The sequence below is a fragment of the Oryctolagus cuniculus genome, chromosome 8, assembly GCF_051225735.1.
Source record: "Oryctolagus cuniculus isolate XC-2025 breed Fujian yellow rabbit chromosome 8, ASM5122573v1, whole genome shotgun sequence".
NCBI lineage: Eukaryota > Metazoa > Chordata > Mammalia > Lagomorpha > Leporidae > Oryctolagus > Oryctolagus cuniculus.
In genome coordinates, this window is record NC_142874.1 from 29,840,542 (window position 1) to 29,859,625 (window position 19,084).

Below are 19,084 nucleotides of genomic sequence, written 5' to 3' on the forward strand. Positions count from 1 at the left end.
TAATACCACACACACTGCCAACTAAGCTCTCACAAAGGAATCTAGGGGGACACCAACTTTCACTCCCCAAAAGGCCGCAATGGCTGGGACTGGGCCAGACTGAAGCCAGGAGCCAGGAACCCCACCCATGTGGGTGGCAGGAGCCCAAGCCCTTGGGCCATCTTCCGCTGCTTTCCCAGGTGCATTAGCAGGGAGCTGGGGCAGAAGTGGAGCAGCCAGGACTGGAGCCTGGCGCTCACCTGGGATGATAAATGTGCTGTACCACAAAGCCAGCCCCTCTGATCCAGTTCTTACAATGACGGAGAGACCTGGGGGACCATCCAGCTCAGGCTGAGGCCTCGCTAGGGAACCTGTGTAGTGTGGGGAGAGTGGGGAGAACCACACCGGGTTAGTTCCCTGTCGCTATACCCACAGATGCCCCCACAACCTAGCAGCTGCAAACTCTGACTGCTTGCAGGTTATTTGGGCGTGGCTCAAAGTCTCACAGGCCGGGGTGGTCCGGAGCCAGGGCTCTGCTCCCAGCTCGCTTGTGGGGGTATGCACAGGCTCTGGACCCCTGCAGGTGGCCTCCCCACACAACCCTTCACAGTGTGCCAGCTGACTTCTCCCAGAGGACAGGTAGGGGTGGTGGAGGGAGACCTTCTGAGAAAGGGCCTCCATGCAGAAGCTACAGTCTCACAACCCTAATATGATTTGAACAGGATTCAGTTCCCCAAACTCTTGCAGAAATATATATATATATATATATATATATATGTATATATATAAAGACAAGTAGAACAACAGAGAAAGGGGGAGAGAAAGAGAGATCTTCCATCCCCAGTTCACTTCCCAAATAGGCTCAACAGCCTGGCTGGGCCTGGAACTCCATCCTGGTCTCCCACGTGGGTGGCAGGGGCCCAAGCACTTGGGCCTCTTCTGCTGCTTTCCCAGGAGCATTAGCAGGGAGCTGGATCGGAAGTGGAGCAGCCGGGACTTGAACCAGCGCCCATATGGGATGCCAGCATCCCATGCAACGGCTTAACACCCTGTACCCCAACACCAGTCCCCAAGGCAGAGGTTTAAACCCCGAAGTCTTAATGGCACTGGTCCATGGATAAATGGTGGATAGAGTCGGGTAGACTTGGCTCCAGTCATGGTGTCTGTAGGGGGGCCTTTGGGGTGTGGTTGGGCTGGAGGAGGTGGCCGGGGCAGTCATGATAGAAGCAGAGAGCACACCAGGACGAGACGGCTCCCTGTGTCTCTGCTTCCTGGCTCGCCCTATGAGCACCTGTCCCTCCACCATCCTCTGGCTCCAGCAGACTAAGGGGCCACCTGATCTTGGACTGAGAACCTACAAACCTGCAAGCCAAAGTAAACATTCTCCCCTTCTAAGTCGCTCCCCTCAGGTATTTTGGCTAAGGTCACAAAAAGCTGACTCGCAGAAAATCTTGGAAGAGGCTGCCGGCGGCTTCTGCGGTATTTGCTGCATCAGGATCGTGTCACTGGATCCAAGCCACTTATTTCAGGGGAGGGGGTGATCCGGGGGCACGGCTCCCAGGCGAAGGGGCCACCTACCTCCTCCGCCTTCTCAGCTCACGGCTTGGATGCGTTGCGCTAGTTAATTAACTTTGCTCGTCTGGGAGAGGAGAGGGGCAGGGCCACTCTGAGGTCACACTGAATTAAACGAAATAGCACAGACGGGCGGCGTCTGGTCTCGCGGGGCAGCCCAGCCGGTGCCGCCTCCTCGGCTGTGGTCCCTCGTGCAGCCAAGGGCCAAGGGCTCATTTGATTCCACTTGTCAAGGGGGTTCTCTGGGTACACGTACAGCGAGGGCACTGCAGAAGATGGCGCCTTTGCGGCTTTGGGGACCTGAGTGTGTTTTAGCGCAAACTCTCGCTCGATCCGTTGTCTGATTCAGCTCCTCTCAAGCTTGCCCAGAGGTGTGTCCAAGCTCCGGGCCATCGGCGACCTGCCTCTGATACACTGCTACATGCAACAGAGGGCTGTGCCCGCCACTCGGTCACGCTCCCGTGTGGATGGGGCAGCGGGCACATGGAAGCCCTCCGGGACAGCCCACTCGCCAGGAAGCAGTGGGCTGATCTCTCATTTCATTCTTGAACATCTGTGGCAATTTCACCAGGGTAAAAAGCTGAGGTCCCTTACCAGGGGAGGGGGGGCGGAGAACCCTCTGCCCTTGGGTTGCCTCCTCCCATTGCCCGATTTTACCCTTCGGGGTGCTGTGTGCTGAGCCGCCCATCTCTGCCCGTGGAGGGTCTCCTATACCTCGCGTCACTCTGGCTGCAGGGGGCGGGAGCTGTGGCAGAAATAATCAATCGGCCCTTCCACAGGCTGCCATGCAGGCCAAGGAAAACCTGTCCCTAACAAGCCTTCAAAAGCTGCCCCAACCATGCCAACCTAAGGGAACTGCTGTAAGTGGACAAAGAGCTACAGAGAAGCCGAGGGGCCCAGCAAATGGGCGCTGGCTCCTGTGACTGCGCCTCCCCCCACCCTAGGGGATTGGAGCACCATGGGCTCTGCTGCCACTGGACCCGGGGGAGGGAACGTGGGACTCCCTGCCAGGAAGCTGTCCCTGCCCTACGCCCAGACCCCAACCACAGGGGCGCCCCCTCTGGATCCTCACTGCCCCATAGCTGCCTCTGCAGCTCCACCTAACCCTACAGAGACCCGGCCCTTGGTGATAAATTGACAAAAGAGGCACTGGTGTTGCGGCATTGTGGGTTAAGCCGCCCCCTGTGACACCAGCCCGAGTACCTGGGCCCCTGCTGCACATGTGGGAGGTCTGGGTAGAATTCCAGGCTCTTGGCTTCGGGCCTGGCCCAGCCCTGCCCACTGTAGCCATTGGGAGAGCGAGCCAGTGAATGGAAGATTCCCCCTCTCTCTGCCTGTCCCTCTCTGTCAAGGGCAAGTAAAATGACAGCAAGGCTGCACAAAGATTTTCCGTTTCCACATCGGTCTGAAAGTCTGGCTGAGCCTTCTGAGCTTCAGATATACAAGAAGGTGAGCTCTTAAGGGCAGCACCGGCGAGGTCGTGGACGAGCCGGGTCCGCCCGAGGCCACAGCCGGTGCCGGGGTCTGCAGCCTTGCTCCAGCAAGCCAGAGCCTCGCAGCGCCCTGCTGCCCCAGCATGCCAGGTGTGGTGAGGGACGCTTGCATTTGGGGTAGGTGGTACTCAGCCCTGAAAAACAGACTCCTCAGGTTTGAGGCGTGGGGAGCTCTGGACTGCTTAGTGGACAGAGGTCTCCCCCATGACTGCCAACCCTCTCCTTCTATAGTAAGAACATCCCTAAAACACGACAGGTACATGTTTTATAAACCCCAAGACACAGACTTAGTTCCCTAAGGTGTACACAATGGCTCTCGAAGGGGGGCTGGCGTCGTGGTGCAGTAGTTAAGCAGCTGTTTGCGATGCCTGTGTGCCATAACGAAGTGCTGGTTCGAGTCCCGGCTGCTCTGCTTCCCAGCCAGCTCCCTACTCAAGCGCCTGGGAAAGCAGTGGAAGATGGCCCAAGTACCTGGGCCCCTGCACCCATGGGAGAGACCCAGACGGAGTCCCAGGCCCCTGGCTTCGGCTTGGACCAGTCCTGACCGTTGTAGCCATTTGGGGAGTGAGCCAGCAGATGGAAGATCAATCGATCTCTCTCTCTGGAACACAGTCTTTCAAATAAATAGAAAAAGAATTTAAAGGAAAGCTTGTAGAATGGTGGAGTTGAAAGATAAGTTTATTTAGGTGCAAATATTTAGGTGCAAAATTTAGGTGCACTTTCGTAACGCATGTGTGGTTTTTTCGTAATACGCCTTTTCATGAACTTTTTGAAGATCCCACGTGGGTATGGCTGTCAGGTGCGCGCTGTTGTTTTTTCCACGAACCCTTGCAAGCACCCAGTGCCTTCCTGGGAGGTTAGTGCTGGCGAGAGCTGACACTTCCTGGCCACCTAGAATGCGCCGGAAGTGCCGCTCCCCATGTTACCCCCCACCCAGGCTGATCCTCGGAGGCGGCCAGGATTGCTGCCCCCCTCTCCAGGTGAGGAGGCCGAGGCCAGCCCCTGAAGCCTGACGGGGCTGCCTGCCCCCCCCTCTCTCCCTAGGGGCCTCGGCGTCTTCTACCCCGAGCTGGGGAACATCGGCTGCATGTTCATTCCCGACTGCGACAACTTCAGACAGAAGATCACCTCCTGGTCGGAGCCCATAGTCAAGTTCCCCGGGGCCTTGGACGTGAGTGCGCAGGGCGGGGCTGGGGCTGGGGGAGGGAGTGTGTCGCCTCTGAGCCTGCAGATCTGGGTGACTTGAAGCCCCGTGCTTCAAGGGGATGGAGGGCAGTGCTGGCCGTGGCCATCAGGATGTGCTTTCCCGGGCCGGGCCCGTGGCCTCCAGGAGGGGCTGGGGAGGTGGAGGGTTGTAGCTGGGGTGTCCTGGGGGCCCGTGCTCTTCTGGGACCCCCTACTCTGGGGGTTCCTGAGCCTGGCTCTGCAGGGTCAAGATGAAAAGCAGTCGGGAGTGTGTGCTTTGGGGTCAGCAGAGCCCAGGAAAGGGGTGCAGGGGGAGCTTCCTGTCAAGGGGCAGGGTGGCTGCCCCCGTGGAGCGGTCTGTGACGGACAGGGCTTCCAGGGCGGCGACGCGAGCAGAGGCCATCGGCCCACAGCTGCGACAGGGCCCACGTGCCTCCTCTGCCCCCAGTCATCTCAAATCATAAGAAGTGCAAATAAGCACTCCTCTAAGGAAAGGGACTTAGCACCGAGCTGTTCCGGAAGCTTCCTTTGGCCCCAGGGGTCTGGTGGCCTGGGGAAATGCATGGAGGTGTGGGGGTGGGGCTGCGGCCCCAGGTGTCAGGCGGAGGCCGAGTTCTTGCTGTATGCTGGGCTTGGGCACAGGGCTCAACGTGGGTGTGAGGACTGTGACGTTACGGGGGCTCGGGTCACCAATGCATGGGGACAGAAGGACTTAGGTCAGGGAGAGGCTGACCTTCCGGTCCCTTCTGTGCGGCGTGGTGAGGAGAGGGCCCTTCCTGTCTCTGGGCACAGCCTGGGGGCTCCATGCTGCCCACGCCAGGGCCTGGCCACCATCAGCGGAGCTGTGGCCGGGCAGAGGCGCTGGAGGAGGCGAGCACAGGTGTGGAGGGCCCGAGTCGGCCTCCTTTCTTGAAACGCTTTTGCTTCTAGAGAACAGATAACTGGTGACAGGTCTTGCCCTTCGTGAGTCTAACACACGTGCATGCATATATGTGCCTATGACACACTGCACACACACGCACTGTGCACATGCACACATAGGTGCTCCCATGTACACGCACACAGCAGCCCTCTTCCCTGGGGCCTCTGGCCTGGGTCACCCCTGAGGACAGCAAGAGGAGCAGAGAAAGAAGGATGTGATCTGACTCTTGGGGCGGGAGGCAGGAGGCCACAGGAGCAGGACAAGGAGCCCTGACACTTAGGGACAAGGCTGTGCTACTTCCGGAACAAAACTCTTGGCTTTACCAGGGTTTCGCTTGTCTTCTGCTTTCCCACTGAAAGAGTGAGCAAGTGGGGCCGGAGATTTTCACAGAGAGGGATGACTCCCAAGGGACAGTCCGCTGCCCGCTCCCTTTTGTGAGCTGTAGTACTGCAGGCATCCACTAGATGGCAGTGGAGACTTTTCAGCAGAGCAGATTTGACGCCGGCTTGAAAGCTGGGTCGATACACACAACACGGGACAGCGCGCCCACCAGGGCTTGAACCCGCCCTCTGCTGGGAAGCCCAGCTGTCTCAGCCCAGGGGACGGTGGGAAAGAGAGCTGCACTGGAACACAGAGATCGCTTAAAGACCCATGATGCTGGGGAGGGTATGGGTTTCACAAAGTAAGGTTTGTCTGAAGTCGTGGAAAGAAAGGGAAAAAACAGTGCTACACCGCTATGGAGCTCCTGTTTATGGAAATTTAATAGATCTATGAGAAAACAGAGTCAAAGTCATCAAAAGTTGCCGTTCACAGAGCGCTGCGGTGTGCCGGGCTCCACGCATGTGTCAATTCCTTCAACCCCCGGTCAAGGCTACAAGTGGAGGATTTCTGTAGTCGAGACTGCCAGTGGCCAGCACCAAAGCCAACTCAAACCTGCTTAGGCCAAAAGAGAAAGAGGAGAACTTGCTGGTTCACAAAACCGAAAACCACAGGGCTAACAACATCAGGCATGGCTGGATCCAGGCCCTCGCACAACTTTTCCCAGAAATTTATCTCTGTATGTGTGTGTGTGTGTGTGTGTGTTTTCTTTTCCTGTGCTGTTTTATTTGTAAATAGACTCCTCCCTTGTGGCGACACAAATGGCCCCAACAGTCTCAGGTTTGCATTTGACCAGGTTATCCGTCCTGGTGCAAATAGAGTGACCTTTTCCAACCATGCAAAAGTCACAGGCGTTGTCTCATGTGGTCACTAACAGTGGCCCTGGGCAACCCCCCTTCAGGTACGAGGACCACAAGCAGAAGAGGATGGGCCCCCAGGGGGAGAATAGGGGTGCTGGTTATCAGGAGAAGGGGAAGAGAGCCTCTGGGGCCAGACCCTGAGCAGGAGAGCAGCTGCACCAGGTCTGCCTAAATCCAGTGTCCTGGGCCTTGACCGGCGCACTCCTGGCCGGGGCTCCGAGGGAGACCTCGAGGAGCGCAGGCGCAGTCCAAGGGCACTTGGAATGGCAAGGGGAGGCAGCACAGGCATTGCCGAGGAGGGGCTGGCTGCGGCCTCCCTGAAGAGGCGCGGGCGGGGGCAGAGGCAGGGAGGAAGCACGTGCAAGCCGGGGACAGGATCCCTTGAGAATAGGGGGCCACAAGCCTGGGTGCTTAGCGAGAGAAGAGGAGGGAGTGGTGGGGTCTGACGGGGACAGGCACAAGGTGGTGCCTGGCTTGGTGGGGACGGCGCCTTGCTGCTGGGGCAATGGAAGCAGTGCCACCAAAGCAGCCACAGCTGCCACTCGTGCCCAGAGAGGGACCCCTGCTCCCCAGACAGCCCCGGGGCCCTGGCCGGGGGTGGGGGTGCAGTGGGCGCCTGCCGGGGGTATTCCCTCCTGCACCCCTTTGTGCCTGCTACTTCCTCATGTTTGCGTCCTGCCCCAGCCAACGTGCCGCCTCCTGCAGGAAGCCTTCCCTGCCTGCCTTCCTCTGGGCTACAGCCCCGCCCCTGGTTGATCTTTTCATTCTTTCTCTGAGCATTTTAAATGTCCCGAGCCTCTAAGCGAGTCTGCTTGCTTCTGCCGTGGACAGCAGCCGCTCCTTCCTCCCTCACAGCTGCAACCGTTCCATAAACCCTAGGAAAGCAAGACCCTGCGTTCTCAGTGCCCGAGTCACCCCCAGCCCTACCGGCCTTGCAGACCCCACAGTGGCTAGGGGAGTGCACGGAGGGCAGGTGGAGGGAGTGTAAGCTGCCTAAGCCCTATGGTGGGGGTGGGGGGGTGGGATACTGGGGCACTGGAAGAAACCACTGAGCCTAGTGGACCCCTGGGCCTGGGTGTGAGTTGGGGGCAGGAAGGGAAGCCATGCAGTGCTCCCAGGGGAGCTGTTGCAGGAGGAGCAGCCCCCCCCCCCAGGGGGCATCCCGGATCTGACAGGAGCAGGCCTGTGGAGCACAGAAGATGCCCCACTGCCAGGCCCCACGGCTGGGAGGTGGGAGGAAGGGGCCATGGGCGAGTGCTGTGGGGATGGCAGCCCTGAGAGCTGGAGCCCTCTGGGAAGGCTCAGGGTGTGGGCGAGGCAGAAGACACAAAGAGGGGTGCAGGCAAGAAGGGGCAGGAATGGGGAGGCCTCCAGGCTCAGAGCTGGGAGAGGCCCCCTGGGGCAAGCTGTGGGACTTAGCAAATTCTCACCTGCCTGGGTACTGCTCTCGAGAGATGGCTGCGGACAGGTGCACCTTGGCGTCCTGCTGGCCCGAAGGCGGAAATGTCGTCAAGTTCAAAGTGCACCGGGTGCCCCTGGCCTCCTGAGAATCCCAGCTCGGAAGCTCAGGGCCTGGCAGGGCGCCCGGCCGTGTCCCCTCGAGACCTTGACCATGACCGTGGGGCTGACTGCGAGTGGGTAGGACTGCATTGACTCACCAGGGCAAAGGTCCAAGTTCAAAATGCAAATCACAGCTTCACTGCATGGGAGTCACTTTGTTGCGTTGGCACTCGTAGAAGTGTGTGTGTGTGTGTTGTTTTTAATTATAAATTCAACCTGGGCAAGTTGAAGACTTCTGTTATCCCAGGACCGTGGGCTGGGAGCAGAAAGTCAGGTCGGGATGGGGTGAGGGGTCCACCAATACAGGGAGTGATGGTTTGGAGTGGAATCATTGAGATGTGACCGTAACCCAGTGCCTAGTGCCCAGTCAGAGCTTAGTAAGTGGCAGATGCCATCGTGATGACGAGACTGGGACGGTGAGAAGGGTGGGGGAGAAGGGGCAAGCTTTCTGAGGGTTTGGGCCTGTGTCAGTCAGTGGCCTGCGATTGCCGGTTCGAGTCCCAGCTGCTCCCTTTCTGATCCAGCTCCCTGCTAATGCGCCTGGGAAAGCAGTAGAGATGCTACTCCCCCACCTAGCAGACCTGGATGGAGTACTCAGGGGACAGCTGAGGTTCTCAAAGGCGATGGAGAGATGGGCAGGTAGAACCAGCGGGGGCGCGGGGGGCGGGTGAGGAGAGCACCGGCACCCAGAAGCTACGAACTTGTCCCTTCACCCCTTGTCCCCTGGTTCCTGAACTCAGCTGGTCACCTCTGCTAAAATCCCATGCCAGCCCAGCTGCCCGGCCACCTTTATCAGGGCACCTCTGGGTACCAGGGGGCCAGGTAAGAGGGCAGTAACGATCATCAGGTTGCAAAGAAATTTCCCGGGCAGGCCTGGAGCATCCCCCTAGCAACACTGGGAGATGGACAGAGTGGGAGAGATGACGGGGCTGCCCCAGCTCACACTCACCAAAGCCAGGCGGTGCGAGAACCAGCCGCTGACGGCAGCTCCCCTGCCTCCTAGTCCACCTGGATGGCTGGAAAACAGCCCCCACCCAGCGTCCATGCCGGGCCTGGGGTGTCGGGTGCTCGTTCACCCATTCATTGGAGCAGATCTGGATGGAGAGCCACTCTCTGCCTGGGACCCTACCCGGGGCTGGAGACACCAACAGATCCAATCGCTGCCCTGCCCATTGGACACCCCCTAATGGTCAGCACGTTGATTGCTGCTGTCCCAGTGAACTTGGGAGCGCACTGGCTCCCTCCAGGCCAGCTTCTGTATCTCCATTCCCAACCCTGTTTATCCTCCAACCTGCTTTGAAGGCATCACACTCACTGCTTCTGGTTCACAGTTCTCATCGCACCTGAACCTGGCCCTGGGAGCCTTTTAAGAAAGCTTTGCTGAGGGTCAGCGCTGTGGTGTGGCGGGTAAAACCACCGCCTGTGATGCTGACATCCCACATGGGCACCAGTTGGAGTCCCGGCTGCTCCACTCCCCATCCAGTTCCCTGCTAATGCGCCTGGGAAAGCAGCGGAGGATGGCCCAAGCGCTTGGGCCCCTGCCAACCACATGGGAGACCCAGAGGGAGCTGCTGGCTTCGGATTGGCACAGCTCTGGCTGTTGCAGCCAACTGGGGAGTGAACCAGCAGATGGAAACCTCCCCCTACCTCTCTCTGTAACTCTGTCTCTCAGATAAATAATTTTTTAGAAAAAAAAAATGAAAAGGAAGCTTTGCGGGGCCCTAGCACAAAGGCATTGCCGGAGCCCAAGCTAGCAGGTGTCTGCTTGAGAGCCGCATCTGAGGTTGGCTGACAGCACAGGGTCAGGGCTGGGGAAGCAGGCTGCAAGTGCTTTTCAGGTCAAATTACATTTTTACATTTTTTTTTTTAATCTCTGTGGGCTGAAAGGAGAGTGCAGTGGCTGTGCAGCCTGGTGTGTGTGTGTGTGTGTGTGTGTGTGTGTGTGTGATTGAGTGAGTGTCTGCAGGGGGCTGCTCCCATGCCCGTGATCTGTTCACAGCAGTCTCCTGGGAGTGTCAGCAAAGGCTTCTTGGATTTTAAAATAGCTGCCGGCCTTTGTCAGGGCATTCAGCGGGATGAGCGCACGCATTTGGACTGCTCTGGGGACATGGCACCTGTTCTCAGAGGACTGGGGTGGTGGCTTCAAGAAGAGTTTTGAGACAGGTTTTGTAGATTTTTAAAAAGATTGTATTTATTTGAAAGGCAGAATTGTAGACAGAAAGGGAAAGATGAGAGATCTTCCATCTGCAGTTTCACTCCCCCAAATGACCGCAACAGCCAGGGCTGGGCCAGGCTGAGGCCAGGAGCCTGGAAGTCCACCCGGGTCTCCCACGTGGGTGGGTGGCAAGGGTCCAGGCACTTGGGCCATCCTCTGCTGCTTTCCCAGGTGCATTAGCAGGGAGCTGGATTGGAAGCGGAGCAGCTAGGACAGGACCCAATGCCTGTGTGAGATGCACGCAGTGCAGGACGCAGCTTAACCTGCTGCACCACGACGCTGGCCCTTGTGGGTTTTTTAAAAAGTGTTAAGGCTTCTGTGTCGTAGGGGAAAGGAGGAGAGGATGAGGCGGGGCCAGGTGCTCGGTGTATTCTGCCAGCCGGCAAGGCGGAGGCTGCCAAGAACCCGGCGTGGGGACACCTGTCACCCTGACATGAACCATGTCTCTGGCTCCTCCAAGGACCGTGCATCCCGGCCACTTTGGAGAGCACACTGTTCTCCACAGGGTCCGCCTGACCTGAGTCGCAGCCGCACGGGGTCAAGGGCAGGCAGGGGCAGGTGCCTGCTCTGACAGATGAGGAGACGGCCTTTATTTCTAGTGGGTTTTACTCAGGAGAGCAGTTCTAGGTTTGCAGTAACTGAGCCGAGAGTAGAGTGAGTTCCCACATGCTCCCAACCCGCATCCCCCTCCCACAGCGTGACGTCTGACGCAACTGGTGAGCCCGTGCCAACCCCTCGTGGTCACTCTCAGTGCTGGGTGATGTCTGAGGGTAGACACGTACAAGGTGACTGGCAGCCACAGCAAGAGGCGTCTCGTGGCCCTGAAGCTCCTCCGTGTCCTGCCCGTTCTCCCTCCCCACCAACCACAGCAACCACTAAGGGTGTGACGGTCACCGTGATGGTGTCTCCTCCAGTCTGCCACATCGTTGGATCCATATGGCCTTTCAAGATCGACAGAAAACCTGGGGCACCACCACGGCCCCCGCCTCCTGTCCTGGCAACCTGGGCACAGCGTAAGGGCTCCGGTACACGGTCCCCATGGCTTAGTCTCTCACCTGAGACTCCCTCCTGCCTTCCCTGGGCATTTCAGTCAAGCAGCTTTGCAGTGGACAGGGGCCCCCACCCCATGTCAGTTTCTCCCCGCTCCTCCTCTCCCCTCCAATGAGAATGTGAACTCCCCGAGGGCGGAGACCTCCCTGTGCAGGAACACAGGCAGTGCCTGGGCAGTGAGATTTTTTTTAAAAACATGTATTTATTTGAAAGGCAGAATTACACAGAGAGAGGGAGAGCCAGAGCCAGAGAGAGCTTCTCCTTCTGCTGGTTCACTCCCCAAGTGGCTGCAACAGCCAGGGCTGGGCCAGGTCAAAGCCAGGAGCCTGGAAGTCCACCTGGGTCTCCCACGTGGGCGGCAGGAGCCCAGCTACTTGGGCCATCTGCTGCTGCTTCCCCAGGCGCATTCGCAGGGAGCTGGCTCAGAGGTGGAGCAGCCGGGACTCGAACTGGTGCTCCTGCGCGATGCAGGTGTCACAGGTGGCATCTTCATCCTGGGCACCAGGTCAGGCTGTGGCTGATTCTGGCTTGTAGACCCAGCAGGGTGCTGGGTGGCTGTCTCCTGCTGATAACAGGGTGAACCTGACAGTTCTCAAAGCCCTCTCCCTGCCATGACAGCACTTTCTGGTCCTCTCGCCTCTGCCTTATTTTCTGCTTCCTTATCACAGCTCAGCGCAGAGAGGGAGGCAGGCTGGGCAGGTGTGGGGCTGTGAGGGGGAGGCCGAGGTGTGGCTCAGAGCCTGGTACCCACCTGCTCGGGGGCCTGCTCCAACAAGGCCAGCGACAAGCCTGCAGTCTGGGTGCCCCCCGCTCCTGCTCCTGCGGCACACACTGGCCTCCACCCACTCCGTCCCTACCAGCCACCCGTGCCCTGCTCACTCTGAAGCTTGGCAGCCCCTAGCGCAGCAGGCAGAATTTCACAAATGGGGAAACTGAGGCGCAGAAAGCAGAGCAGCAGGGTCCGGATCTGAAGCCGGGGTCCAGTGCCCAAGCCTCTGACCACACCACAGCACGGCTTCCTGATTGGTACAGCTGTGTCCTCAGACGCCGAGCGCCAGGTCCAGGGAAGAAACAGGGCAGGGAGGCAGGGAGCAAGGGGTGGGCGTTCCTCTTTTTTTTTTTTTTTTTTTAAGATTGATTTATTTATTTGAAAGTCAGAGTTACACAGAGAGAGGAGAGACAGAGAGAGAGAGGGAGAGGGCTTCCATGGCTGGTTCACTTCCCAATTAGCCACAACAGCTGGAGCTGTGCCGATCCGAAGCCAGGAGCTTCTTCCAGGTCTTCCACATGGGTGCAGGGGCCCAAGGACTTGGGCCATCTTCTACTGCTTTCCCAGGCCACAGCAGAGTGCTGGATGGGAAGTGGAGCAGCCGGGACTTGAACCGGCGCCCGTATGGGATGCCAGCACTGCAGGCAGCAGCCTCACCCGCTACGCCACAGCACCAGCCCCTGGGCATTCCTCTTGACCTGCCTATCCCTTTGCAAATGGCCTGGCAGAAGCGCCCAGCTGTGGCAGTGGCTCAGCCCAGGGAGAGCAGGGCCGCGAGGGGAGCACACTTCAGTGACTTTCTGTGTCCACCACTAACCCCAGGTGGGGTCAGGAGAAGCCCCTGGGTCTTGGGACCCTCGGGTCTGTGTTCTTCCCACCGCACTGGGAATGCAGAGGACCCCCGCCCGCAGCAGGGGTAGGCACAGATGGCCTTCTCAGGGCTCCTCGGGCTGCAATGGGAAGAGCCAACACCAGGGGGAGACACGTGACCGTCATCCCGCCCCAAGTCCCAGCGAGGGCCGGCACAGGAGCAGGAAGGCTTTCCAAAGGTCAGGTCAGGTGGAGGAGACCTGGCGGGTGATGGAAGAAACAGAAGGCCCCCAATTTGGGGCCGGGGGGTGCGCACCCCTGCACCCCTGCTTGTGGAAATGCACGCAGCCTGGAGCTGAAGGCTGTAAACCCAGGGCCACCAACTCCTGGTGCCCGCCAGGGTCAGGCCGCTGATGAGCTGGGTGCAATGCCAGCAGGTGGTCCTGAGTGCACCGTCACAGCCTGCCCCGAGGAACATGACTTAGAAAACACGGTGCTGGCCGGCGCCGCGGCTCACTAGGCTAATCCTCCACCTGCGGCACTGGCACACCGGGTTCTAGTCCTGGTCGGGGCGCCGGATTCTGTCCCGGTTGCTCCTCTTTCTGTCCAGCTCTCTGCTGTGGCCCAGGAGTGCAGTGGAGGATGGCCCAAGTGCTCGGGCCCTGCACCCCATGGGAGACCAGGAGGAAGCACCTGGCTCCTGGCTTCGGATCGGCGCAGCACGCTGGAGGTTAACCAACGGAAAAAGGCTCTTTCTCTCTCTCACTGTCTAACTCTGCCTGTTAAAAAAAAAAAGAAAAGAAAAGAAAAAGAAAACACGGTGTTGGCGGTGCCCCAGCCCTCCGTCCCTGGTGCTAGCCGGCCCACGGGCCATCCTGAGTGTGGGGACCACAGGGCGTGGGGACGAGAGCTGTTGACTCTACAGCTTGGTTTGCAGGGCACTTGGAGCCTGAGGGGCTAGGCTGCAAAACGGCAGAGGGCCCTGGCTCCGGGCAGCCCTGGGTGCAAATCCTTGCCCCACTACTTGGAGCCCTGTGACCTCGCACAGGTTCCTGACCTTGGTTTCTTCCCTCACTTGGAAATGCGTCGAATGTCTGTCTCCCCAGCAAGAGCCAGGGATGCGGGCTCTGTGCCCACCCCTCCGGGCAGTCGCCGCACTTTGCTTGCCGCTGGCGCTTCCTCCTCCAAGATGAGATTTCTTTTCTCTTGGCTTCCACGAGCCCCGCTCTGGGCATCGCCTCCCCCTTTCATTCTTCGCTTCTCAGGCTCCTTTGCAGGCTGTTCCTCTTCTTTGGGGCTGGGGCCTCATCCACGTCACAGCTTTCAAGATCTATACAACAGTGATTTCCTGCTGGCCCCTCAAATGCACCAGCACCCCCCCACACACACACCTCCCCCTTCCTCCATGTCTCCCCTCCCCGTGAAGAGCAGCTCCGGCTTCCAGCTGCTCGGAGGGACATCCTGGAGTCACCAGGCAGCTGTACACCAAGAGAACACGTCCAGAAGCTGCTACCCCTCTCCTCCACTGCTACCCCCGGCCAGGGCCAGCACCTACCTAGTCCCTCCTACCTGCCCCAAACGCCCAGCTTATCCTCAGCCTAGCAGACAGCGTGAGCTTGCAGCATGCAGGTCTGATCTGCTCACGCTTCTGCTCCCAATCCTCCTGTCTGCCCCGATTGCCCACGGTCGAAGCCTAGGGGGTACCAGCGGCCTGCCTGACCCCACCGGCCGACTGCTCGCCCCCTCTCCAACTTTGCCTCCTGCCTTGCTCCCCTGGCTGCCGGCCTGCTGGGCCTCCTTTCCACTCTGGTCCACACTCAGCAGGCTTCAGGGCCTTGGACCGGCAGTGGCCTCTGCCAGATCGCCCTCCCACTAATGTCTGGGGGTGGGAGTGGGGGTGGGGGTCTCATCCTCACCTCCTTCACATCTTTGCTTCAAGGTCACCTTCTCAAGGAGGCCTGCAGGTGCCCGCCTCTGACCGCTCCGAGCCCTGCTATCGGCTTCCTACCTGTGCATTCTTCGTTGTGTGTTTTGCTTGCTTGTGTCATCTGCCCCCAGCTAGCCCCCAGCTAGACCACCAGCTCCAGGGACCTCCGTCAGGTTTGGTCGTTGGTGTGTCCCAAACGCCAGGGCAGTGTCTGTCATGTGGCAGGCACGTAACAACCACACGTCAAATGCAGATTTGAAAGTTCTACCCCAGAAAAAAAAGGGGGGGGGCTATAAGCGAAAGTAAACTCTAGGGGCTGGCCTGTGGCACAGTGGGTTAACGCCCTGGCCTGAAGCGTCAGCATCCCATATGGGCGCTGGTTTGAGACCCAGCTGCTCCACTTCTGATCTAGCTCTCTGCTATGGCCTGGGAAAGCAGTGGAGGATGGCCCAAGTCCTTGGTCCCCTGCACTCCCATGGGAGACCTGGAAGAAGCTCCTGGCTCCTGGCTTTGAGTCTGCACAGCGCCGGCCATTACAGCCAATTGGAGAGTGAACCATCGGATGAAAGACCTCTCTCTCTCTCTCTCTCTTTCTCTCTGCCTCTCCTCTCTCTGTGTAGTTCTTTCAAATAAATAAATGAATAAATCTAAAAAAAAAAAAAGTAAACTCCAAAGGCAGACTTGAGAGAACGTGTGCCACAGACATGCAAATGGCTATCATTTGTACATGTCGGGGGCTCTTGGCAGCTGATAGGAGTAGGATGTGTGCCCCACAGAGAACTCCCCATATACCTGGTGGTTGAAGAGAAACAGATCTCCAAGGTGGACACTGGACCACGCAGATGGCGAACTCCGGGCAGGCGTGTGGATGAATGGCCCCGGCCTCGGCTTGTCAGCAGGTGCCGAGCTGACCTTGGCAAGCTCGCATGAGAGGTCTGAGGGCACGATCGGGACAGCGACAGTGGAAGGCAGCGATGGCCCAAGATCAGACGGAAGGGGTTGCCCCAGCGTCCTCTTCCTGGACACTGTCCCAAAATGACCCCTGTCCCAAGGCGATGCTTGTCCTGCTTGGTGTTTTCTGACAAGGGTCCCTTGAGGGTTAGACTGATGACACCCCCCGTGTGTCAGGGGAGCAGAAGCCAGGGTTTCCCCCCACTCCCCCCAAGCCCCGCACCTCCTCTTGGTGGAATTCTGGAACTCGGTGATCTGCAATGCCAGCAAAGCCGCCTGTGGCCCCTCATCTTGCTGAGAGTGACGGTCAAGCTGGGGTTGGCTCGGGAGCCCTTGATTTCTAAGGAACTCTGACAGAGCTGCCTGTTAGCTCCCCATACACCTGGTGCTCCCTGTCCTCAGAGCCCCCAGCCCTGTGAGGTGTACCTCTGCCAGTGCATCATCGGGGACGAGCTATCTCCTCTTCCGATCATCAGCCACTCTCCAGAGCCGGCACCTGCAGAGGCAGGTGCTGCAGAGCAAGGCCCTGCCTCTCCTTCACCGTCATCTTTGACCTGGCCGGCAAGGCTCCTGCTTCCGGGCCGCTACAGAGCAAACGCCCAACACCAGCTTCCACCAGGGGCCCAGGTGGCTAAGAGCAGTCAGCCGGCAGCCACACCCACAGAGCCATAAAACGACCTGCAATTTTTTTACAGGGTCTGAGCATGCGGAAGGCCAGTGAGGCATCAAACCAAATGACAGAATCATAAGGAGAGGGGCAGGTGTGAGCTAGAGCAATATTTTGAAAGTTCTACCCCAGAAAAAAAATGCCATTGGCAAAAGTAAACACCAAGGGCAGACTTGAGAAACCGTGTGCCACAGACATGCAAATGACTATCATTTGTACACATGGGGTGGGGCTCTTGGAAGCTGGTAGGAATAGGATGTGTGCTCCATAGAAGAAGGTGCAGGGCAGGAGGACAGAAAGAGAAAGGAAGTTCTCTTCTGTTTGTGATGCAAACACATGCATTAAAAAATGTATTTGAAAGGCAGAGTTACAGAGAGAGAAGGAGAGACCTGGGCGGGCGAGAACTGCTGGTCCACTCCCTGAACGTGTCACTCCCAGGCGACGACCTGGGCAGGGCCGGGCTGGCGTCAGGAGCCAGAACTCCATAGAGGTCTCCCACGTCGGGGGCAGGGGCCCAAGCACTGGGGCCATCTGCTGCTGCTGCTTTTCCCGGGTGCATCAGTAAGGAGCTGGGTCAGCAGTGGAATGGCTAGGACTCGAATCGGCGCTCATGTGGGATGTTGGCGTCACCGGCAGCAGCTATGCCACCGTGCCCCGATGCTGGCTCAAGGCACGCAATTTTAAAGAATGGTGCAGACTTTATGTGAAGCTCACCATAAGGCAGTTTGTGTTCTTTCTTTTTTTTAAAATTATCTTAAATATTAATGTATTTGAAAGGGAGAGAGAGGAAAAGGCACAAAGAGATCTCCTATCCCCTGGTTCACTCTCCAGATGGCTATAACAGTCACAGCTATGCCAGACCAAAACCAGGAGCCCAGAGCTCCATCTGAGTCTCCCCCATGGGTGGCAGGGGCCCAAGGACTTGAGCCATCTTCTGCTGCTTTCCCAGGAGCACTAGCAGGGAGCTGGATTGGAAGCGGAGCAGACAGGGCTCAAACTGGTGCTTCGACATGGGATGCTGGCATCGCAGGTGGCGGCTCAGCCCCCTGCACCAGGACTCCGCCCCCTGGTGCTCTTGTTCTCCAGTGGAGGGTGCAGTACAGGTAGACAGGTGGCCTCCCCTGCTCTGGGGGTGCCGCAACAATGCCGACCACAGCCAGTGGCATCTTCATTGTGTCGAAACAGTCATTTTAGTCCCAGGGATTTACCCTAACGAGATTATGTAACCAGAGACATGCATAGATGTTTATGTAAAAGGATGTTCATTGTCGCGTTATTTAAAATAGCAGGCAGGGGGAGAAGAGGAGAAATCAATTGGATACTCAACAATAGATTTGTTAACTGGAAGGTACTCACTCTCTCCATATGAAAAAAGTACCACATAGCTATTAAACATCGTGTTGTCAAAGACTACTTAAGGCTACCAGAAAGCCTCACAATGTATTTCTGAATGAAAGGATCCAAATGATAAAACAGTAATTTCACTGTAGTCCAATTTTCAGGAATTACATCTTTTTAGGCATGCAAAAAGGAAACATTAGACAAATGGAGAATCTAGCAAAATCTTAACATCGGATCACCTTGAGGGGTGGGAATTAAAGGTGATTTTTATTTCTCCTTTGCCTTTGTCTGTCATTTCCATATGTTCGCCAATGAATGCATCTATCTTTAATAATAAGGAAAAATGCTATCTGGGAGGGGCGGGGGAGTGAACAGAGAGGAAAGGCTGCAGCTACCCAAATGGTCTGAGTGCTGGTTGCTGTGGAAACCATAACTTTGAATCGCCCAACTTTTTGTGAATTACTTCCCTGCTCTGCGGGTAAGTGCCCGTGCTGGAGTCAGCCTCTCCCAGGCACAGCCACAGCCACGTGTCTGGGGTGGGGGTGGGAAAAGCCGAGGAGCCCTGTCCTGCCCTGGGGAAGAGGTCCCCAGGAGACTCCTCAGTGTCCTGCAGTCGCCTGTCCTCTCCCAGGTGAGCAGGACCCTGGGGGCCTGCTGTGGATCCCGGGGCACAAGCCGCCCCCACCCCACTCAGGCTTCTCTGCACAGGGCTGCGAGCCCCCACAGAGCATCTGATGGTGTCTAGCTCAACCTCAGCCAGCTCTCAGCCCACTTCTACAAGACGGCGTCACAGCAGCGGTGCTGGGAGCTAGGGGCAGGTGGCTCCGTCTTCGTGAGCGTGTCGATGAGCAACCGGGGGACAGGTCACTGAGACAGTGGGCATCTGAATGGAAATCCCACCTTTAGCCCCAGGCCCTCCCCGTGTGCTCTGGGAGAGCTGCACCTGCCCGGTGAAGCCCCTTGGGAAGCCAGGAGGCCAGCTCCCAGTGACCTTGGTTGACAACAGTGCAGACGCGTCCCCACACTTGTTCTGGGAACGCGGGCGCCTCGCTGCCATTTGCAAACCCTGCTCGGAGCTCTAGGGTGCGGAGAACGGGTTGGTTTATAGACGGAGGCAACCACAAGTTGGAATTTTAAAAAGCAATGTGTCCTTTGAGCAGGAGCCCGGGCGGGGGGCTTTGCAGGCTGTCGCTTTCTGTCCCAGGGACCAGATGGAACTTGTTTTTCTGTGTACTTGGGGGTTTAACCCTTTGTGCGCCTCCTCCCCTGCAGCCCCATTCAGGAACGGCTTGCCTCTGGCACGCGAAGTTAGCGGCTTTGAACTTCAGCCACATTCCTTGGGAATGCCTCCTCTTCTCTATCCACTGCCTTGGCCCACGGATCTCATTTTGTTTAGCACACACTG

The 19,084-nt window shown here is 58.0% G+C and overlaps 1 protein-coding gene across 6 annotated transcripts in view; it reads left to right on the forward strand.

Moving 5' to 3' along the window:
• The window catches only part of PEBP4 (phosphatidylethanolamine binding protein 4), a 218,188-nt gene that overhangs the window by 22,346 nt on the left and 176,758 nt on the right, over positions 1-19,084 (forward strand). For 3 of the 6 annotated variants that reach the window (XM_051836751.3, XM_051836752.3, XM_051836753.3), the window contains exon 3: positions 4,089-4,215. The exons of the other annotated variants lie outside the window; for them this stretch is intronic. In XM_051836751.3, coding sequence (XP_051692711.1) covers positions 4,089-4,215 — 127 coding nt within the window. The remainder of the gene's footprint in view (positions 1-4,088; positions 4,216-19,084) is intronic. 6 annotated transcript variants of the gene reach the window in all.